Below are 24,628 nucleotides of genomic sequence, written 5' to 3' on the forward strand. Positions count from 1 at the left end.
CTGCTGAATTCCTAATGGGAGGAAAAATGATGTATAGTTTAATTTCATTTTTCCAGCTTTATTGAGATATAGATGACATAAAACATTGTGTAAACTAAAGGTGTACATTGTGATCATTTAATACACATATATACTGGAAAGTGATGACCAAAATAAGGTTAGTTAACACGTTTATCATCTCCCATAGTTACTATTTTTATGTGTGTGAGAACAGTTAAGATCCACTCTCTTAATAACTCTCTAGTATATGATACAGTATTGTGACGCGTAGTCAGCGTGCTGTACATTAGATCCCCAGGACTTAATCGTCTAATAGCTGGAAGTTTGTACCCTTTGAGCAACATCTCCCTAGATCCCCCACCCTCCAGCCCCTGGCAACCATCCTTCTACTTGTTTCTAAGAGTTCAGCCACCCCCCCTTTTCTTAGATTCCACATAAATGAGATATCATACAGTATTTATTTATTTTAAAAAAAATTTTTTTAAGAGTTTATTTATTTATTCACGAGAGACACACACAGAGAGAGAGGCAGAGACCCAGGCAGAGGGAGAAGCAGGCTCCATGCAGGGAGCCCGACGTGGGACTTGATCCCAGGACCCCAGGATCACGCCCTGGGCTGAAGGTGGCGCTAAACCACTGAGCCACCCAGGGATCCCCTTGTACAGTATTTAGAGATGACTATTTTGAAAGCATTTGATACACATTATAACATTGCCTTCCCAAAAAGTACCAGTGTACTCTTATTCCACTGGTATATGAGAATTCTCATCTCCTTCACAGATTTTCCTTATATAGCTTTAAAAAACCTCTTTCTTAATATCATAGGCAAAATTATCTCATTTTAACATGAATTTTTAAAATGTTTATATTCCATTTGTATTTACGCTTTTGAAAATGTGACTTTTTACATTTATTTATTGAAGTTTGAGTTTTCTTGCTGAAATCAGTTTTTCTTTTGCTTCTTTTTGGTCAGAGGCTTTTTCTCAGCCTGAAAAGTGCTAAATATTTTCTTCTAAGTGTGATGCTTTGATTTTCTTCCATATAATTCTTAGCTGTTGAGAGAAGATTATGTGTGTTATGTTAGGTTGATATCTAAATGAGAGGAATGAGTTTTTTCTAGGGTTTTGATTCACAGACTTCTTTGAGACTCTGAAAGCTGTGAATTTACAGAAGAAAAGTATCTAAACATATGCACAAAAATTTATAAAGAATTAATTTTTTGTGGGCAGCCTGGGTGGCTCAGCGATTTAGTGCCACCTTCAGCCTGAGGCTTGATCCTGGAGTCCCGGGATCGAGTCCCACATCGGGCTTTCTGCATGGAGCCTGCTTCTCCCTCTGCCTGGGTCTCTGCCTCTCTCTCTCTCTCTCTCTGTCTCTCATGAATAAATAAAATCTTTAAAAAAAAAAGAATTAATTTTTGTGATATTAAACACTGATTATACATTTTTTCTGTGATTAAACATAGAAAAATACGAGAAACATTCTTTATAAACCTGTCTCAATTTTTTAAAAGAAAATCTGTTACTTTATTTTTTTAAGTTTATGTAATTTTTTAGTAATCTACACCAATATGGGGCTCGAACACACAATCCCAAGATCAGTTGCATGCACTTTGGACTGGGCCACACAAGCACCCCTCTCTCATTAATTTTTCATGCAAAAATTAATACCTGCTTTATGATAAGAAGGAAACAGAATAAAAATTTCCATGCCAAGCAAAACTTGAACTTCAGCTGATTGCTAATTTCACTGTGAAAGGTGTTGAGGTTTGATTTAAAGAAATAGGAGAAAGTTTTGAGTGGTTTTTATATGATAACATATGTGTCATGCTTGACATCCAATCAGTTTTGATTTTTGTTTTGTTTTGTTTTGTTTTGGTGGCAAAAGTGTTGTAAAATCCTGGCTTGCAAAAGCACACCATAGCAAATGGAATCAAAACTCTGTAGTATACTTTGCCAAATGAGAGCAGCCTTAGTTGGGAAATAGTTGAATTCAGTTTGAATAATTTCCTCTGCCCCCAGCTCACTGAGGCTGTTTTCTTTGGCAAAGTCTAAGTCTTTGATGTTTGTGCGTATCACCAAATTTTGGATTATATATCCACATTTCAATCTTAAGATTTTATTGATTACGAGTAACCTTTAAGAGTTTGGCACATGTTTACTTCTGCTTACAAAGAGACTGGAAAAAGTTTGGGCACCTTTAACTCCAGATTAGGGGAGTGTTAGAAGGATACTGAACTCCTGGTGACCCAGCTTTAATAGAACAAGAGTTCTCCATTCTTGAGCAGCATACATAATACTGACTGCAGGGCCTTAGCCAAGAGATACGGCCAAAAATATTGTCCAAGTATGCTACACCATAAGACAGTGGGCTTTCCTTTTCTGTTTGAAAAAAAAAAAAAAAAGTAAAATTTCTGCCCAAAGTTTAATTAAGCATTTCAAGACTTTGCTCTGGAAATCCAGCAAATTTCTATTTAGTAAGTGAACAACTACTCTCATTCTTCTATTTCTTGGTGAAAGATCCTGAAAAATAACTCAGCCCCTCTGGCCTTGAAGTTGATGCTTCTCCCAGCATTGGGCAGGCCATCATTCGGTATGAGTGGTGCAACATTTGCCATGACTGCTCATAGTGAAAGCAACCAGTCACATTGACATCTGGAGCTTCTTTTCCAAAGCAGCAAAAACAAATGGGCAGCCAAATGTCAGAGACACTTGATCTGTGCCCAGGGTTCTGGAACTTTCAGATATTTACTTGGAATGCCAGTTTCAAGATAATGCTAATTTTTGAAAATTTCAAAAGGGTTTCATGAAATAGGAATTCCAGTAATGGAGTTGGCTGTGCTGTGAGCATCAGAGGTTTTGCTAGTTGCACAGTTATCAGTTCCTCTTAGACCTGCTTCAAAATATTAAAAATTTCAGAAGAATCAGTAGTTCTGGAGCAAGTGACATTATTTGCAACAGGAGCTCCTTCAACTGCTTGTTTTTTAATTCTGTTCCAAACCACAGAGCATGTTATCAGTTCTAGAGACACAGCTTCTCTAAGTTCTTTCCAGTTCTGTATGTTTTTTCCACTTTCAACTTGATAAGGAGCCTATAGGCTGTTTTAAGGCATTTCAAAGGATCATTATCTCACAGTGTTTTTTCTCTTTCTGCTTTTTTAAAAACTCATTTTATTACACTTACATAAACACAAGCAGAACCCTTAATCATAATGGTAAGCATCTTTTTTCTTTGTCATCAATGAGAAATTCTTCTTGATGTTATAAGATGACAATAGTGAGAATCAAATATTATCTGATGATGTAAAATATCTTAAAATTTTAATAACTTAGAAACTTAAAACTTGGGGCACCTAGATGGCTCAGTTGGTTAAGCATCTGTCTTCAGCTCAGGTCATGATCTCAGAGTCCTGGGATCAAGCCTCATGTTGGGCTCCCTGCTCAGCGGACAGTCTGCTTCTCCCTCTCTGCTCTCCTCTTGTGCGTGCACTGTCTCTCTCTCTCTCTCTCTCCCCCACCCCTCCAAAAGAATAATAAGTAAAGCTAAAAACAACAACTTAAACTTCCCCCACTATGGATTCAATTTCAAGAGAAAAACTAAAGGGAAAATAAGTCACTTTTAACCCCACTTTCACAGATACCATGAAGGCCAGTGAAAATAATGGTCGGGCAGCCCCAGTGGCTCAGCGGTTTATCGCTGCCTTCAGCCCAGGGCCTGATCCCGGAGACCCATCCATCGAGTCCCACGTCAGGCTCCCTGCATGGAGCCTGCTTCTCCCTCTGCCTGTGTCTCTGCCTCTCTCTCTCTCTCTCTCTCTCTCTCTGAATAAATAAATAAAACCTTAAAAAAAAAAAAAGAAAATAATGGTCAATGAGCCAAAGGTTAAGAACCTCTGAATGAAGACTTTTTTTTAAAAAAAGATTTTATTTATTTATTGATTTGACAAAGAGAGAGTGAGAGAAGGCAAGCACAAGCAGGGGGAGTGGAAGAGGGAGGAGAAGCAGACTCCTGCCCCTAAAATAACTTTTAATGACTGCTGCTAATTCCAGCATCCAAGTTAGTTCTGGGTTGGTTGTGAAGGGACGATAGTTCTCTTAACTATGGGTCATGTTTCCATGACTTTTAATCTTTGATTTGATGCTGGACATTGTGCATTTTACCTTGTTAGCTGCTAGATATTTATGTATTGTTATAAATCTTTTTTATTCTACTTAGAAATAGTTAGATTCTTCTGGGTGTTGCTTTGTAATTTATTAGGCAGGTCCAGACCTTTGCTCCGTTTAGAACTAATTATTCTCCTCCTCCTCCTACTCCTACTCCTACTACTACTACTGAGTCAGCACCTTCCCAGTACTCTACGCAGTGCCCTGTGAATCTGGCTGGAGGGAGCATGTGCTGTCCCCAACTCTGTGACTACTGGCCACTGTTCCCTCTCATCTCTTCAGATGGTTCTTTTCCCGGTTTGAAGTAATTCCCTTGCATACATCTGTTTGGTGCTCAGCTAAATAGTTTAAGGGACTCTCTGCAAATCTCTTTCTGGGCAGCTTTCTCTTCTCTGGTACTCCACCCTATGAACTTTTCGATCCCTTGGTATGTCTGGACCCTTAGCGCTACCTCCTCAACTCAGGGAGTCCACTGGGCTATGCCTCAGTTCCCCTTCTGTGCACCAAGGTCTGAAAACTCTCTCAAGGTAGTAAGCTAGGGTACCAATAAGACTCAACTCCTTTGTCTCCTACCCCTCAGAGATCACTGTCCTTTGCCTGATATTCCTTGTTTTGAAAACTATTGTTTTACATATTCTTTTTTTTTCTTTAAGATTTTATTTATTTATTTATTTGAGAAAGAGAGTGAGCACTCGAGCAGGGGGGAGGAATAGAGGGAGAGTGAGAAGCAGGCTCCCCACTGAGTAGGGAGCCCCATGTGGGACTCAATCCTAGGACCCTGGGATCATGACCTGAGCCAAAGGCAGATGCCTAACTGACTGAGCCACCCCAGGCACCCCTGTCTGTTTTTCCTTAGGTTGTTTTAGGTAGGAGGTTAAATCCACCCTGCATGCTACTCCATCTTGTTTGGAGGCAGACATACTCAAAGAAAATTTTATTGTGCCTTTCCTTTCTTGATCATTATTTTCCTGCTTATTTTCCACTTTCAAATGCTTGTTAATTTAATCTGGGATCATAGACCCAGCCTTCTGAGACGTGATATTATAAATCTTACAACTCTTCAAAGCTTTTCTTCTGCATTCAGTGTTATCACATAATAGAGAAATTATATATGTTGATCTATATGTTTAATTATCTTTAATGTTACCAACCGCCTTTTATTATATAGCTTTGCCATTCTTCAGTTCCTAATTTTAATTACTCTTCTGATCCATTGCTCCATATTTTATTTTATTTATTTATTTTATTTTATTTTATTTTATTTTTTTAAAGATTTTATTTATTTATTCATGACAGACAGAGAGAGAGAGAGGCAGAGTCACAGGCAGAGGGAGAAGCAGGCTCCATGCAGGGAACCCGATGTGGGACTCTATCCCGGGTCTTCAGGATCACACCCTGGGCTGAAGGCAGGTGCTAAACCACTGCGCCAGCCGGGTTGCCCTTATTATATTTTATTTTTTAAAAATGTTATTTAATTATTCATGAGAGACACACACACAGAGAGAGGGAGAGAGAGAGAGGCAGAGACACAGGCAGAGAGAGAAGCAGGCTCCATGCAGGGAGCCTGATGTGGGACTAGATTCCGGGTCTTCAAGATCACGCCCTGGGCTGAAGGCGGCACTAAACTGCTGAGCCACCCAGGCTGCCCGGGTGCCCATATTTTAAAGTAATTTTCAGTAGTGGTACATATATGATAAGGAGGGTTTTTGTTTTGTTTTTTAAATTTTTTATTTATTTATGATAGTCAGAGAGAGAGAGAGAGAGAGAGGCAGAGACACAGGCAGAGGGAGAAGCAGGCTCCATGCACCGGGAGCACGATGTGGGATTCGATCCCGGGTCTCCAGAATCGCACCCTGGGCCAAAGGCAGGTGCTAAACCACTGCGCCACCCAGGGATCCCCAGGAGTTCTTTTTAAATAAATCTTTCCATATGAAATATTTATTAGCCTTTGCACTTAAATAATAATCTGACAAATCTTGCCAAATTTCTTCTCCTCCAAGAGTTTATAGACATTGCTTTATTGTCTTCTGCAATGGTGATTACCATTACAGCAAGGATTTGCCTGCAAACAAAAAGAAAGCTGAGTTTATTTATAATCTTGATATCTGACAAAGTAAAATTGACATTAAAATTAGTGGTAAGTTTAACAGTAGGGGTGGGGCAAATGATCTCTTCTTTGACCAAGTATTTAGAAGTATGTTGCTTAATATACAAATATGTTAGGTTTTCTGTAGTTATTGATTTTTTTGTTTAATTCTGTTGTGGTCAGAGGACATACTTTATATTACTGAGTTCTTTTCAATTTGGCCTTGGCTCTACATATGATCTTTCTTGGTGTCTCTGCCATGTGAACTTGAAAAGTATGTGTATTTTGTGGTTGTTAGGTATAGTGTTAGGTTTTTCTTGGTGATCTAGTCAGAAAATATTTTATTGGGATGCCTGGGTGGCTCAGCGGTTGGGCACCTGCCTTTGGTTCAGGGCGTGAACCTGGAGTCCCGGGATCGAGTCCCACATGAGGTTCCCTGCATGGAGCCTGCTTCTCCCTCTGCCTCTGTCTCTGCCTTGCTCTCTCTATGTGTGCCTCTCATGAATAAATAAATAAATCTTTAAAAAAAAAAAAGAAAATATTTTATTTTAGTAGATGAGTTTATATATATATTGCAATGGCCGGTATTTTTATTCCTAGCTTTATCATATTGTTTTATGTTATATTTACTCTCATCTTTGATCTTTGATTTTTTTTAGTTCCTTTAATATATTTAGAATGATTTACATTTTATTCTAGTGCTCACCTTTATCCTAATATCTTTACAGACTGTCCCTGATTTATGAGTTTTTATGATAGTACAAAATCGATACACATTCAATAGAAACTGTACTTCAAAGTTTCACTTTTGATCTTTTCCCTGACTAGTAAAGTACAATATGATGCTCTCCTGCGATGCTGAGCAGCAAACCATAGCTCCTAGTCAGCCCACACAATCATGAGGGTAAACAACCGATATGTTGACAACCGTTACGTTTTTCACTTGCAGTACAGTATTTCTTAAATTACATGAAGCATTTAACACTTCATTATAAAATAGTCTTGCATTAATGATCTGCCCCACTGAAGGCTAACGTAAGTATTCTGAGCATATTTGAGGTAGGCCAAGCTATGATGTTCCATAGGTAGAGTGTAATTAAATGCATTTTCACCTTATTGTGTTTTCAACTTAAAATGGGTTTATTGGGACATACTCCCATTACAAGTCAAGGAGAATCTGTATATAATTCTCTTAGTCCTCCTTTTTTCCTTTTGGTTAGCTTCAAATGGGCATCTTTGATTCCTTATTACCTATGAAGAAATTTACTAGCGTATTCAACTCCACCCTTTCATGTGTCTCTTCCAGTTTTATTCTTAGTTGTATTCTTTCTGCCCAGTCAAAGCATATAATTTATAGATTACTGTTCTTCTTTCCTTCTTCATAATTTTGTTTTAATCTTAGATCTATACTAATATATTCCATGCTAACCACTTCTCCATTTCTGAAATGTTATTTATTATCTTAGTTGGAGGAATTGGTTCTTTAATAGAATTCTCAGGATTCTTTGAATTCTTTCATATTTATTAAAGTATTTTCTATAACCTTGATAATTGAAAAACAGTTCAACTGATATAAAATTCTTGTCTCACTCTCTTTCCTTGAATCTTTTGGAGATGTTACCCCATTTTTTTATTTGTTTTTTTATGATCCTGTTGATACATTTAATGTCAACATGATTTTATTTTTTTCAAGTGATTTGTTTTTTTTGAATGGAGGTTCAGAAGATTTTTATTATTGTTATATTTCACTCTTTTTTGTTTCTTCAGGGACTGCAATCATAAATATTATTGAATCTTATTTACATATCTTTTATTTGTTTCTCTCTGATCCCTTTTCTTTATTCTGAATTATCTTTTCTCTTTTCATTTTTATTCTCTATATGCCTCGTATACTTTCAGTTATATATACTGTCCCTTCATTTCTGAGACTTTGTATTTTCTTTCAGTTTCTTTCCTTAGTTTAGTGTCAGAGTTTTAAATTTTTTTATTCATATTGACAGATGCTGATTTAATTATATTTAATTCATGTTGAAATATTGTGTAAGGGCAGCCCCGGTGGCGCAGCGGTTTAGCGCCGCCTGCAGCCCAGGGCATGATCCTGGCGACCCTGGATCGAGTCCCACATCAGGCTCCCAACATGGAGCTTGCTTCTGCCTCTGCCTCTGCCTGTGTCTCTGCACCTCTCTCTGTCTCTATGAATAAATAAATAAAATCTTTAAAAAAAATTAAAAAAAAAAAAAAGAAATATTGTGTAATAGTTTTCTTTTGCTTTGTGGGGTTTTTTTGTCATAATAGGGGCAATGTTTTCATTTGCTATAAGTTTTGAATTCTCATCTCCTATTTTTTAAAATGCTGTGGTAACTTTGTTTAGATGCTGGGTTCTTTTTTGTTGTTCACATTTTCATATGTCAGCATTTCCTGGACCTGTAATAGCAGGCAATCTATGGGGGTGGGATTTTGATGGTTTAATTTATTTCTTAATTCAAGAACACCTTCTTATACTGCTATAGTGAAGTGCATTTTTAAAAAAGATTTTATATATTTATTCATGAGAGACACAGAGAGAGAGGCAGAGACACAGGCAGAGGGAGAAGCAGGCTCCCCGCAGGGGATGAGGGACTTTTTCCCAGGACCTGGGAATCATGACCTGAGCTGAAGGCAGACATTCAACCACTAGCCACCCAAATGCCCCTGAAGTGCACTTTTTAAAATAAATGTTGCCCCTATTTTCTAGTCTGCCTTCTTGTGATTCTGTGATACTAGGTTGTTTCAGTAGGACTCTGATTTTTGCCTCTTCCTTTTTCCCCTTTTATCATTCACTCTCCAAAAGACACCTGTTCTTCACCTGTTCCTGTAAGAATTGGTATCTTCCTAAGACTGCCACTCTTGTCCTGTGCAGTGTCTAAGCCCTTCCTTTTGACTCCTCTGAGGCCGGTCCTCTGATCCATTTCATCACTCAGGGTGTGGCCCTCTTTTTCTAGGGTTTATTTTACCAGGTGCAGTCCTCATGAGTCCCTTCCCTCTTGTGCCCCCTCACTCTCTTTTGCATGATGCCAGCCTGACTCTGCCCTGATTGTCACTAGCACTGACTCTTCGGGTCTCAGATGATTATTTCCTCACAGCTACCCTATCTGAAATTTAAACATGTTCTGGCTCCCACTTATGTTGTAGGCTTAAGCATTGGATGATTTTGCTTTCTTTCCTTTCCTTTTTTTTTTTTTAAGTATTTATTTGAGAGAGACAGAATGAGCAGGGGGAGAGACAGAGGGAGGCAGAGACAGTGGGGGAGAAGCAGACTCCCCGCTGAGCAGAGAGCCCACTGTGGGGCTCTATCCCAGGACCCTGAGATCATGACCTGAGCCAAAGTCAGATGCCTAACTGACTGAGCCACCCAGGCACCCCCACTTTCTTTCCTTTTCAATATGGCTTCTAAGGAGAATATGTGGTGAGTTTAAAATTAAATGGCCACCATTATTCTCTAGAAATCTGGAAACTCACATGTTCTTAGGCTCTTCCTCCAGTTTAAGAAAAACAGCTCCAGGGTATTATGTGCAACTGAAGAATCACTACATTCTACTCCTGAAACTAATAATACAGTATGTGTTAAATAAATTAAACTTAAATTTAAAATTTTAAAGGAAAGAAAAGAAAAACAGCCCTAGAAACTATAAAGAAGCATTTTAAGTATGGTTGATGAAATAAGGATGGCAGGGAATTCTAACCAGTAGCCGCATTCAAAGAATGCCAAGTGAATATATATGTTTTTAAGTTAAAGCAAAATATTTAAGGAATGATGTGTTATTTTTTTATCTACTTTACCAGCCTTTTTAATAAAGGAGTTTCTACCCTGGAACTCTGGGATGCTCAGTTGGTTATGTCTGCCTTCAGCTTAGGTCATGATCTCGGGGTCCTGGGATCGAGCCCTGTGTGGGGCTCCCTGCTCGGTGGGGAGTCTGCTTCTCCCTCCTTCCTCTGCCCCTACCACCCCCCCACTTGTGCTCTTGCTCTCTCTCTCAAATAAATAAATAAATAGATAAATAAATAAATAAAATCTTAAAAAAAAAAAAAAAAGAGCTTCTACCCTAAATCCACAGTATGTAGCACTCTAGGGGTTTGTTCAGATTTGGATTTTTTTTTTTCTTGTTAGGAAAAAACTTCACATGCAAGAATGCTATATATTATGCCTCATGTCTTCTGTTTCCTTTCATGTAATCTAGTGTTTGCTGCCTGGGTGGACATAGGGAGGGATGTAACTGGGAGTGAGGGAGGAAAAGTATGATGGGCCAGTTCTGAAGACAACTAATGGAAGATCATTGCCCATTTTTTCTTTAGTGCGATCTCTGAGTCCCAGAGCTAGAGGTGGACAAAGCAAATCCATCTTTTTTCTGTTTTCTTTGGGATCAGGTTTTGATTTTTATGCTAGAATCCAAGAATATGTTGTTAATCTCTTCAGCATTGGCATTAGTGAAAATCCCCTGGAGACTTTGGCATCTGGTCTTCTCTTTAGTTTCCAGTGCTCTTGCCAGTTTTCATCTTTTTGTAATTCTTTATGGGTATTATCATGGAAATTGGAAGAAAGGCATACTAGGCCCTGCTGGTTTGCCCAGATACTAACCCAGAAGTTCTACAAATTATTTTTCAGTAATAAATAGGAAAAGATATATTTAGGGGAGTGATTCAGTTATTCTTAATAATATTACTTATTTCTCAAGTAGTCTACTTTAAAAATTTAATAAGATTTCTTAATAAAAATGTCCATGAAAATAATCTTTCTGTATATAACACTATATCAAATGAATTTAAGTTATGTATTTCCTCACCAAATTTAGTCAAAATCTTATAATTCCCATGCCTAAACTCTTTATTCATGGTTATGTTTGCATGTTAAAATGGCTTTTCAAGGAGCATGGGATTTACACAAACCTTATATCACCTGGACCCAGATAACAAGGAAAAGAAATCCTGCGAGGAATTTCAGTGGTACCATTGACCCTTGAGCAACATGGGTGTGAGCTGTGTTGGGTCCACTTATACACAGATTTTATAATACAAATATAGTACAGTACGATAAATGTATTTTCCTTATGATTTTCTTAATAACATTTCTTTTTTCTAGTTTCCTTGATTGTAAGAATACAATCTACAATACACCTAACATATAAAATATGTGTTAATTGATTGTTAGACCGGTAAGGGTCTGGTCAATAGTAAACTATTAATAGTTAAGTTTTGAGGGAGTCAAAACTTGTACATAGATTTCTTTTTTAAAAAAATATTTTATTTATTTATTCATGAGAGACTTAGAGAAGGTGGCAGAGACACAGGTAGAGGGAGAAGCAGGCTCCCTGCAGGGAACCTGATGTGGGACCTGATATCAGGACCCCAGGATCATGACCTGAGCCAAAGGCAGACGCTCAACCACTGAGCCCCCAGGCACCCCTGTACATGGATTTTTGACTGCACGGGGAGTCAGCATCCCTCACCCTAACATTGTTCAAGGGTCTGCTATGTAATGGCTAAAAATGTGAACTCTGTAGTTAGAGCTAGTTCAAATCTTATCTCCTCCATTTGTTATTTATGTGACCTTGGGCAAGTTACTTAACATCTGTAAGCAGCAGTTTCCTCATGTGCAGGAGGTAACATTAGTAGTACCTACCTCTTAGACACTTATGTGCGGATTTAGTGAAAGAATATGTATAAAACACCTAGCACAATGCCTGGGACATGGTCATGACTCAGTAGCTTGAGGTGAAGATGGAAACAATGACGATGCTCACAAAGAGGTCAGGATGGACTTTACTCTGTGGGTGTTTCTTGAATTTTTTAATCAGTAACTTTTTTTCTTTTTCAAAATTTTTCATCTCAGAAAATATCATCATAGCTATTTCTGTTTCTAAAAATTTGATACTGCTTTTCAGAGTGTGTCTTTTTTATGACAGATGGTCAGCAGCTAATGGTAAAATGAAGATGGAATGTAATAGCATTATATTTATTTATGGGAAATATTTTACTGCCCCACCCTTCAACTAGTTGGAAAATGAAAGTCAAAAACTGGAAACTCTATTTATAAATGGACAGTGCTGTGATCTCAGTGTCTGAAACTGTAGACTTTTAGAAAATATTTATAGAATATTGGAAACTAGTCACTGATCAGTCTCTTCTTGCCCTGTTATTTTTAAAGCTAATCCAGAGAATATGCAATTTGAGGTGAATTAAAACAATACTAAAATGTCATCAAAGATAATTAACTGTGTACCATTTTATATAAGTTTTTAAGAGAAGAAGATGGAGAAAATGATTCTCTCTCTTGTAAATAGGGGCATTTGAAGTTAATAGAGATATTTGGTAATAGAGCCTTGAAAATAAGCTGAATGAATGGAAATATAAACATTCAAGGAGATACTGAGGCCACATCTACATCCTGCTAAGGAGACAATTTAGCATAGTGGTTAGAAGTGAGGAATTCAGGAGTCAGTTAGAAACTCTGCCTGAGTTTCAAACCCAGTTCCTTCACCTGCTCAACTACATGATCTTTCAAGTCACTTAACTGCACTGTGTCTAGATTGTGTCTGTGTCAGAGTGTCAATGATTAAACGTGATAATATACGTAGATCATTTAAAATGGCATATGGCACATAATAAATGCTCTATAAATGCTAGCTGCTGTTATTCATACTAGCCTGGCCAAAACAAAGAAACCTCAAAATAATTCCAGTTTGGTGGTTATGGACATGGATGAAACATGCCAGGTTTATAGATGGGTCTCTGTCAATGTGAACAACACATTAGAGTTCCTTTTCTTTACATAATTCTTTGACTTCTTACTGCCATAGTCATTCACGTAAGCTGGGGTGGGTAGTGAGCATTGTGCAGTAAGGATCCTCAAACAGTCCCACAGGTGCCTACCTTAAGAAGCTATTTAGAGAGCCCAAACATTTGCCAGAGTAAAAGCACACCCTACTTTGCCATAATAAAGTGAGGTCATTGCAGGGACTTGTGTGATTATTGGAAAATCATTTCCCATGAACATCATTAGTCATTCAGAGATTTAAATTTCACAAATGGGATCAACAGTCTAACGAAGATAGTGTTGTTTGTGCAGCAAGCTATACCATATGCTTAATCTGAAAAATAGGGAAAATCCCTAGATAACAGATGACAACATATCTTTTTTATATGCATTTCATGATTAGTAGACTGTGACTTAGCTTTATTTGACACTAATACTTTTCTAAAATGAGACTCTCACATGGGAGAGAATATTGTAATATGTCTTCGAAATTAAAGTTATATACACCAGTGTATTTCATAAGGGGAATTCTTTTTTAAAAAAGATTTATTTATTGGGAATCCCTGGGTGGCTCAGCGGTTTGGCGCCTGCCTTTGGCCCGGGGTGTGATCCTGGAGACCCGGGATCAGGTCCCGCATCAGGCTCCCTGCATGGAGCCTGCTTCTCCCTCTGCCTGTCTCTGCCTCTCTCTGTGTGTCTTTCATGAATAAATAAAAAATAAATAAAGTCAACACAACTGATGCCTCGGTCAAGAGGAGGAACGGAAATAAATGTCCTTTAAGGGCAGCGGAGCAAGGGCCCCACCACCACACGCTCGCCTCGCCCTGACCCTCGGTTCTCCCCGAGGGTAGCGCTGTGAGAGAGCACGGCTCAAGGACAGGTTTAAAAGAAAAAAAAAAAATTATTTATTCATTCATTCATTCATTCATTCATTCATTCATGAGAGACACAGGGAGAGCAGAGACACAGCAGAGGGAGAAGCAGGCTCCATGCAGAGAGCCCGATGTGGGACTTGATCCCGGAACCCTGGAATCACCTGAGCTAAAGGCAGATGCTCAACTGCTGAGCCACCCAGGCATCCCACTGAGCCATCCAGGCATCCCTCATAAGGGGAATTCTTGCCAGCAAGAAGAAAGAATGGGAATATAATGTTCCATTGTATCTCCATATTATTCTTATATCTGTATCTCAGATTATAGTCTTGTAATTGTGGTTCTGTTTCCATGTCTGCAGAATCAGTATCCACATTTTGCAATATAAAGGGTGTTTTTAAGCTACCAGCTTATTTAGCATGCATCATATTCCAAGTTTATGTATGTGTGCTTTATGTATGCTGCCTCATTTAATTCTCCTAACAATTGTGTAAGTAGGTTCCTTTATCCACATTCTGCTGATGAACAAAAAGCTCTAGTTTATATAACCATGTAGACCTGAGATGCAGACCCTGAAAGGCTGTGCCCTTAAAGACAGTGCAGGACTGCATCTGAGAGAGTGAGGCCTTCAGAACTGGTCGGGAGGAGGACCAGAAACTACTGAAACAATTGATAGCATCCACTTTCTAGTACTTTGGTTGTATGGAAATAAAACTTTGGAACAGTACAATTTACAAATAATCATGAAATGCTACAATGTTTGTAGCGTTACCTGTAAATGCATAGATACATATAGAAGATAGAAGTCAACACATGTTATAATATAGCAATAGTCAGTCCCATAAGCATGTATGAGTTTGATGAGGCCATTATTTATTTGTAAGATTGTGGTAATTACACAGTTAATACTGCTGAAAACTGTCATGACCATGCAAAGCACTTTTTTTTCCATCTCACTTTGGTACCCATACCTTTGAGGAAGAAATTGTATCATATGCAAAAAGAGATGTGTTCAAAGTACTTTTATCTCTATACAGGGGCCTATTAAAGGGACTTGATTGTAGGAGGTTATCAATGGTTTTCTTAAGATACTTTCTGAGGAACTAGGACTTCCTTTCAAGGGCAAGCCATTATCATCTACATGGGCTCATTATGTAAGTGTCTGGAAGCTAGTCACTCATCTTTTCCTCTATGGAAGAAAATCAAGAATTTAGAACATTTAATCAAATGTGTTGACTTCATATAACAAGGCTCAAGACTAGTGATTCTCACCCTGAGCTGTGTGTCAGAACCAGCTGCATTTGTGACAGGGTACCAAGGTAGTTCAATTGGGAAAGAATAGTCTTCTCAATAAATGGTACTGGGATAACTGGATATCTAATGCCAAAGAATGAAATTCGATCCCTACCTCACAGCACACACAAAAACTAACTTAAAATGGATCAGAAACCCAAGGTGCCTGTGTGACTCAGAGGATTGGGCAGCCGACTCTTGGTTTAGGCTTGGGTCATGATCTTGGGGCCTTGGATTGAGCTCCTCACCAGGGTCCGCACTCAGTAGGGAGCTTAGTGCCGCTGCAGCCAAGGGTGTGATCCTGGAGACCCTGGGATCAATTCATGTCAGGCTCCTGGATCGAGCTGCTTATCTCCCTCAAGTAGTGTCTCTAGCCACTCACTCACTCTCTCTTTGTGTCTGTCTCTATGAGTAAATCAAATAAAATCTTTAAAAAAAAAAAAAAGGGCACGCGAAAGAACTTATATACCAAAAAGATTGTGAGATTTAAAAAAAAAAAAAAAAATCATGAGAGACCTAAATGTAAGAACTAAAATTATAATCTTCCTAAAAGAAAAGATCGGAGTAAATCTTTGTGACCCTGGATTAAGCAGTGGTTTTATAGATAAAACACCAAAAGCAACAAAAGGAAAAATAGATAAATTGTACCACATCAAAATTTTAAACTTTTGTTCTGCAAATGATACTATAAAGAAAGCAAAAAGACAACGCAGAGAATTAGAGAAAATATGAACAAAACATGCACCTGATATGGGAATTACATCCAGAATAAATGCAACCCAATTATAAAAAGACAAATGGCCCAATTAAAAAATGAGCAAAGTATCTGAATAGATATTTCTCCAAAGCAGCTGTACAGGTAGTCAATATTCACATGAAGATGAAAACATAAAACTGCAGTGAGATACCACTTCATACCAACTAAAAATCGCTATAATCAAGAAGACGACCATTAACAAGTGATGATGAGCGTGTGGAGATATTGGAATGCTCACAGTCAGTGACAGTGTAAATGGTACAGGTGCTTTGGAAAACAGTTCTGCAGGTCCTTAAAAGGTTAAATATAGGATTACCATATGAGCCAGCAAACCCACTGCTCAGTATATATCCAAGAGAAATGAAAACAAGCTTCTGTACAAAAACTTGTATGCAAACATACACACATAACAACATTATTCAGAGTAGCCAAAATGAGGAAACAATCCAAATGTCTGTCCCCTGATGAATATGGATGAAGAAAACATGTTATATTCTTACAATGAAATATTATTCAGCCATATAAAGGAATGAAGTACTTGATAGATGCTGCAATGTGGGTGAACCACGAAAATGTTATGCTAAGTGAAGGAAACCATCACGAAAGACCACATAGTCTATGATTCCATTTTTATAAAGATTTTATTTACTTATTTGAGAGAGAGTGAGCAAGAGGGAACACAAGCAGGGGCAGAGGGACAGGGTGAGGCAGGCTCCCACTGAGCAGGAAGCCTGATGCAGGGCTTGATCCCAGGACCTGAGCCAAAGACAGATACTTACCTGCTTAATGGACTGAGCCACCCAGGTGCCCCTCTATGATTTCATTTATATGAATATCTAACATAGGCAAATCTGTAGGAGCACTGTAGATTAGTGATTGCCTTGGGCTGCAAAGAGGGTAGGGAGAGACGAACTGAAGGGTAGCTGCTAGTGGGTGCACAGTTTTTATTTAGCAGGGGAGAAAAATAATTTACCACTTTTTTTTTTTTAATTTTTTATTTATTTATGATAGTCACAGAGAGAGAGAGAGAGGCAGAGACACAGGCAGAGGGAGAAGCAGGCTCCATGCACCGGGAGCCCGATGTGGGACTCGATCCCGGGTCTCCAGGATCGCGCCCTGGGCCAAAGGCAGGCGCCAAACCGCTGCGCCACCCAGGGATCCCGAAAAATAATTTAAAATTAAATTGTGTTGATGGTCATACAACTCTGAATACACTAAAAACATTTAAGTCTACGCTTTAAGTGGGTGAATTGTATCATTTGTAAATTGTATTTTAATAAAGTTAATTTTAAGAAAATTAGCATGGGTGCTTTTATACATCTGCATGCCCAGGCTGAAGTGCATGTCAACGAGAACACTCTCTTATGGCGTCAGTAGTTTTCAGAGCTCCCCGGATGACTGCTTTGTGTAGAAGGTGAAGAATCACTGCTCTAGAAGAAGGTCTAAACTAAATGAGTTTCTAATTTAGGAAACTTCAAAAGAGTTCTGGTCCCATGTAAGAGGACTCCAGGAGACCTCCTCTAATATTGGTACTTAAAGTGTGGTCCTCAGAGCAGCAGCAACAGTACTACCCGGAACCTGTTAGAGATTCCTGGCTTCACCAGCTCAAGGAAATCAGAATCCACAGTTTAACAAGACCTTCTAGTGGGTTGCCTGGGTGGCTCAGTTGGTTGAGTGTGAGACGCTGGATTTTGGCTCAGGTCATGATCTGGCTGTCAGGCTCAGAGTTGAAGCTGGAGCCTGCTTAGGATGCTCCCTCTCCCTCTGCCTCTGCCCCTCTCTGCCCCAGCTCATGATCCTCTGCATGTATGCTCTTTCTCTGTCTCTGCCTTGCTCTAAAAAAAAAAGAAAAAAGAAAAGTCTCCTGGTGACCTAGTAGTAGTACCTGAAAGTGAACAGCTGTGCTCCAGAGCAGTGGTCACAACCCAGTGCCTCTAAGCTGCATATCAGATTCACCTGGGAGTTTAAAACAATATGAACACCTGGGTTCTACCCCTGGTGACCTTTCTGGTTATGAGGGACAGCCTGAGCATTTGGATTTTATCTTATTTTTTTAATATTTTATTTTTAAGTAATCTGTATACCCAATGTGGGACTCGAACCCACAACCCCAAGATCAAGAGTCTCGTGTTCCACTGACTGAGCCAGCCAGGTGCCCTGAGCATCTGGATTTGAAAAACTCCTCAGGCAATTCTTTTTTTTTTTTTTTTAAAGATTTTATTTATTTATTCATTAGAGACACAGAGAGAGAGGCAGAGACACAGGCAGAGGGAGAAGCAGGCTCCATGCAGAGCCCAACGCGGGACTCGATCCTGGATCTCCAGGATCAGGCCCTGGGCCACCTAGGCGTCCCTCCTCAGGTGATTCTAATGCGAGGCAAAGTGAGAAGAACTGGTGTAACAATACTGTTTGGGGACATTTAATGGTGAAGAGAAGAGATGATAGTTAAAAAAATAAATACATAAAAACATGGAAGAGCATGCATAAAAAATAAAGATTATTGGTGACAAAAATGTCCAGGGGTGTAGAGGAATGGCAGTATGACCACAGAAAAGGTTTGCTCTAAAAAAACACAGGGGGGCTCCTGGGGGGCTCAGTGGTTAAGGTCTGCCTTTGGCTCAGGTCACGATCCTGGGTCCTGGGACCCAGTCGTGTATCGTGCATTGAATAGTTTGCTTCTCACTCTCCCTGTCTCTCTCCCCATCACTCATTTTCTCTCTCTCTCTCTTTCTAATAAATAAATAATTTTTTTAAAAAAAAAAAGACACAGGAAAAGGAAAAGATAAAAAAAGACTAAGCATTTTTCCATCCAGATACAAACCTTTTGTATGATCACTGGAGACTCCTCAAATTTAGGTGACTGTGGATTTGTGAGTTCTTAAACTGCATTGAAAATAGGTGCCTTCCTGTTGAACTTTTAGTCTATAAAGAGAATGTTAGCTTATTATCAGGGTGGTGGATTTTTTTCCCCAATAGCCGGAGTGCTGGTGTCCAGTTGCTCAGCCCTGGGAAACTGAATTCCTACCTCGACAGGGGGAGCTGAGTGGGGTCGGGGTGTTTATGCTTCCCTTCAGGTGTCGCCAGTAATGGGCCACCGCTCTCCAATGACCATCGTCTCCCTGCCCTTGGTGGTCACTTGGCAATCAGGACTCTCCAAGATTCCCGACGCAGTACCGGGGAGCTGGTGGTCTTTGAGATCCCCCTTCAGCCCCTGCTCCCCTGTGGTCCTGTCGCCCCCCCACCACCTGAGTGCACACGCCCCCAGCAGCAGTCAGTGCCCCCGCTGCGCAGCCCACTGTGTATGGGGTTTCTGCAGCTCCCCAGGTGGATCTGGGGAGGACCTTGGTGCAGCACAGAGCTTAAAGAGAACCCACAGGCCTTCCCCGCTTCTTCCTCCTCCCCTGCCTTTTCCTCCTCCTTCCTCCTCCCCTTCCTCCCCACCATCCCTTCCTTCATCCCTTCCATCTCGGGCTTTGAGACCCTGTAACCTTTACTGAAAGAAAAGTAAAAGGCTTTAGTAGTGAGACTTGAGAACCTTGTGACCTAATAGGACATTTTCTCCCTTTCGGTAAAGGCAATCCTGTTCTTTTTTTTTTTCCCTCCACTCCTAGCATGAGCCCAACACCTGAGCTTGAACCTTGAGATCAGGAGTCCTGTTGCTTAGCAGACTGAGCCACCAGGTGCCCGAGGCAATTCTGTTCTTAAACTTACAGAGTTGTCCGACTCCTGAGGGAGTTACACCCCCATTCAGGGCGATAGTTTCTGAGTGGTTAGAATGCAATTACACTCCAAGGTTAATGTATTTAAATACTATATGCACATCCTAGTATGGGTAGTTTTCCTCTCTTTAAGTTCCTAAACTCTGTAAAATATCCAAACTTTCCCCTTGTTATATTTTTAAATGTTGTGTTTGTGGGACCTTAAATTTTTACAAATTATATACTCCTTTAAAAAAAAATCTTAAATTTTGGGACACCTGGGTGGCTCAGTCAGTTGAGAGAACAACTCTTGATTTCAGCCCCAGTGGTGATCCCAGGGTCATGGGATGGAGCCCTGAGTGCATAGCCTACTTAAGAGTCTCTCTCCCTCTGTTCCCCCTAAAGAAAATAAATAAAATATTAATTTTAATTAAAATATTAATTAAAAGTCTTAAATTTTTCTTGATTACAATAATGCTAGTTGTAGAAGTCGAAAGCCCTCTATAATCTTACCCTACCCCTCTGTCCACTCCAGTTAACAGTTTAGTGTATATTTTCCCATATTTCCATAATTACTTCCCATGTAGGTATGCATCTTTCTAAAAAATCCATCCAGAAATATTTCTAAAATCCATCATTTTCCAAAAGGCTAGCTCCAGGGAATGGTACATGGGCTTATCCAAGATTTTAACAACTTTTTATATTTTGAGGTGGAGTAACCTGAGATTTATGGTATTTTATTCAAGTACACTTGGTTTCCTTGATTTATTTAATAACCTGGCGTGACTAAGGGCTTTTAGTCATTGTTTTAATCACTAATCACATACTGTGTCTTCCTTCTTGCCTCATATCCTTAACCACATCCTTATCCAAATATTCTGATTACTACATTTTAAAAAGTAATATCACAAAATAAATAAATAATAAAAAATAAGAAGTAGTATCACAACATACTTAAGAGAACTGGTTGGTTTTTGTTGTTGTTGTTGTTTTTGTTCCTGTTTGCATCATGGTGAGTCTGCTTGTGAAGATTTTTCCCAGCAAATAATCCATCACCAGGATTACTCATGGACTCTAGTATTCCAAATGTCATCTCTTCTTTTAAGTGTCCTTATTTTGAAATATCTGTGGCTCTTTTGAATAAAGCAAAAAATATAAATGAATGAATATCATAACAGAGAAACTCTTTCTTTTTAAAAGTCATTAAAAGAGGGGATCCCTGGGTGGCTCAGTGGCTTAGCGCCTGCCTTCGGCCCAGGGCGTGATCCTGGAGTCCCGGTATTGAATCCCACATCGGGCTCCCTCCATGGAGCCTGCTTCTCCCTCTGCCTGTGTCTCTGCCTCTCTCTTTTTCTATGTCTCTCATGAATAAATAAATTTAAAAAATCTTTTTTAAAAAAGTCATTAGAAGAATATCCTTTATGGGATGCCTGGGTGGCTCAGTGGTTGAGCATCTGCCTTTGGCTCAGGGCAGGATCCTGGGGTCCCAGAATCGAGTCCCACGTTGGGCTCCCTCCATGGAGCCTGCTTCTCCCTCTGCCTATGTCTCTGCCCCTCTCTCTGTGTCTTTCATGAATAAATAAATGAAATATTTTTTTTAAATCCTTTATTTAAAAAATATATTTTTTAAATCCAATGCCTAATGCTTTGGGATATTCCAGTGAACATGCTTTTTAAGGACAAGGGATTATGTACTATATTTTAGCCCTGAAATTTTGGGGTATTCCTTTGAATTGAATGAATTTTGTTTTGTTTTTCTGTAGTCCAGAAAAATTCTATCTTTATTTTAAGTTACCTTAAAATTTTAACATGCAAATTTTACTTAGCTAAATCTAAATTTCATCAATAGTGATAACTTCTTCTGAACAATATGAAGACTTTATAAAATGCATTCATTCTGATTTCCCCTTCTGACTTACTTGCTATTTTAACTCTGTTTACATTAAACCGATGAATTAGACATCATCAACTTGTTTAGATTTTCTCACATTCCCCATTTTGTTTGCTAATCATCCCTTCTTGGTTTCAGAGCTTCTGGAAACAAATCCTGTCATTTTGGACTGGTTGACAGTCTCCAGGACAATCAGATAGTTGCCTCGAAGAAAATGAGAAGAGTCCTGGGAAATATGCCCCCCCCTCCCCAACAGTGCTGCCTCCTGTGCCCCCAGGACTAGAGGCATCCCTGTGTATTTCCCTCCCTTTCTCTAGTTAGCAAGTTTTATGGAGTAGAGAGAACCAGGACATCTGATAGAATACTAAAGTTAAACACGTCCAATTTGAAGAGCTGTCGTGTTTTTCTGAGATCATATTCTTCTTACCATTTTTGCTGTTATAATCTTTATTTTAGGGGTGCCTGGGCAGCTATGTCGGTTAAGCGTCTGACTCGATTTCAGCTCAGTTCATGATCTCAAGGTTGGGAGATTGAGCCCCAAGTCGGGCTCCACACTGGGCATGGAGCCTGCTAAGTTTCTCTCTCTCTCTGTGCTCTGCCCCCCCTTAAAAAAAGATTATCTTTATTTTATAATATAACGATGATGGTAGTAGAAGTTTGGGATTTTTTTAATTAGTTAAACTTTATTTAAAAATTTGTTTTACTTGGCAAAAACAACATTGCCGATCACAACCCAGATTTTTTGAAATTTTATGGACCTTGAAATCCCAAGCTACTGCCGTAGACAACTACATGTAATTTTAAATGTGGGCATTGGGTTGCCTGAAAACATGTCCTCTTGGTTACATCAGGGTCCTTAATGGTTTTTCAGGTGTATACAAATCTTACAGTGTTAACAGTACTTTCCAGCCTTTAGTTGGGTTATCAGGCAGTCCTTAGGACTCTCCCAACAATTGCAATTGTTTTTTACATAAGGCTGGGTCTATACTAGCAAAACCATGCACATCTCACATATATGTGGTGATGCTAATGCTCTCAATTTTTTCTTAAGATTTTATTTATTTAAGAGAGAGAGTGGGTGGGAGGGAGAGGGAAAGAGAAACTGAAGGAGACTCCTCACTGAGCTTAGAGCCCAACGCAGGACTCAGTCCCATGACTGTGAGATCATGACCTGAGCCAAAACCAAGAGTCAGACACTTAACCGACTGAGCCATCCCGGCGCCCCGATACTCCCAATTTTTTAAGAACACCATTTTGAGAGTCATATGATCTAATATTTGGCCAATAACTTTGTGTCTCTTTACTCATAATATAAAAAGTTGGACTGTGATCCCTAAGTTTCCTTTCACCACTAATGTAGGTTGTGATTGTAGTATTGATGCCGCCAGCCTGGTAGGTGTTCTTTCCTCATCTCCCTGTGAATGGTGGATGTGAAGTCTACACAGAATGACTTGAGTTCTCATTTCCCCTTTGTGAAGAATGGTCATGTATAAATACAGCCACATCGTTTATTGCAAAGGGTCACAGGATTCTTATTTTTAAATTGTCATATGTGTGACACTGACAGATGTTCACTCATTGCTATCTATAATGTAGACAAATAATGATGAATTAAAGATGCACCGACTACAGATTTTAGAGATCTCTGAATTTGTGACAAAGTTGTTAACTGGCAAGTTTGTTATTTCCTGGAAGTACAAGGAAGGGAAGTATTGAAAGTCATCATATTAATTTGAGAGGAAACTAACGTTTCGTAAAAAATTCTCTTCTAGCGAAGGAAGCCCGTCCCCCAGAATGGAGCTGCTGCATAATATCGACCCCAACTTTGTGGATATTTCACCATGTGAGTACCTCATTTATGGCTACTAAACTTATTTCTTTAGCAAAGCCATTTGTGTTGCCAGGTGTGTCTTCAGCCTTGCTTTCTCCTTTTCCACTTGGGTTTGCTGTCAGGATAAACAGTCTCCACGACACCTGTTGTACTGACCTCACTGGCTTTGGTGCTGTTCTTGGCTCTGCCACTTACTAGCTTCGAGCCATTTCAGCTCCCTACCTCAGCTTTGCCATAGGACCTCAGAGACTCCTGCTCATTGCTCACATTCAACAGGAACATCCTGTTGTTGCCCTCTTCTCACATGACAACCCCAGAGTCTTCTTCCAGGAAACCCAAGGTCAGATAAGCCGCCATGTCCTCTGACGGAGCTGGCCATATGCTGCCCAGCACCTGCTACATCTCAGAGGTGTGACTTACCTACCAATCGGGGAAGCCATTTGGCTGGACTATCTCCTGCCTAAGTTAAGCCATAGTAGCCCCATTAATTCTTCAGAGAAAGAGGCCATTTATTCTCTTAGATCACAACAGGCCTGTATAACAGGTCTGGCGCATATACTAGGCTAGTGGCCCCAAGAACCCTAGCCTAGTGAGTTTGCATCTGGAAAGCCTTAACTCTTAGGCCCTTTGTCCAGCCTCCCCCCTCAAGCCTCATCTCAAGACTCTTCAGAAAACAGTGCTCTTCAATTCCTTTCATTCCCTTAGGTGCTCACATCCCCTCCTTTCTAGACATAGGGCCCCTTCACTCACTTATTCCATTGTTCAGGCTTTCCTTACTTCTTTGTCCTCTCCAGTCTGTGGCACAACCGGCCCCAGGATTTCCCTGCTCAGATGACAACCTGACGGCGGTTGTGTGGCAGGGAGCACTAGAGGACCACTTGCTCCGCCAGCTGCATCCAGCCCCTCCTTGCCCTGTGAGACACTTACCCTTTCTAAGCATGTAAATTGTCATATTTTGTCTTGAATATGCTTTTCTCTGTAGCTTCAACACCTTTTCTTGCACTTCCACAATTTTTCTTTATCCCTTAAAACTCAACACAAATGTCCCATATATGTGAATGCTTCTTGGAACCCCAGAAAGTCCTTCTTCAGCATCCTTTTGTATGGGTGTGCATAAAGCCTTCAGCCAATTCCCTTATATGTGCCTTCATTTCCCATGAAGCTGAGAGCTCCTGGAAGTCAAGGTCTATGCCTTATTTATCTTTCATCCTCACAAGTTAACACAAATACTCAGCATGGGGTAGGCCC

General features: G+C 39.6%; 1 protein-coding gene across 2 annotated transcripts in view; it reads left to right on the forward strand.

The window, feature by feature from the left end:
• The window catches only part of ARSB (arylsulfatase B), a 171,424-nt gene that overhangs the window by 86,323 nt on the left and 60,473 nt on the right, over positions 1 to 24,628 (forward strand). Inside the window, exons 6-7 of one of the 2 annotated variants that reach the window (XM_041753113.1) lie at positions 23,322 to 23,392; positions 24,175 to 24,518. In XM_041753113.1, the coding sequence (XP_041609047.1) occupies positions 23,322 to 23,392; positions 24,175 to 24,215 (112 nt within the window). In that variant the 3' untranslated portion in view covers positions 24,216 to 24,518. Of the gene's footprint in view, positions 1 to 23,321; positions 23,393 to 24,174; positions 24,519 to 24,628 lie in introns of those variants that run through there. The other variant, XM_041753112.1, reaches the window with a different exon arrangement.

This window comes from Vulpes lagopus, chromosome 4, assembly GCF_018345385.1.
Source record: "Vulpes lagopus strain Blue_001 chromosome 4, ASM1834538v1, whole genome shotgun sequence".
Classification (NCBI taxonomy): domain Eukaryota; kingdom Metazoa; phylum Chordata; class Mammalia; order Carnivora; family Canidae; genus Vulpes; species Vulpes lagopus.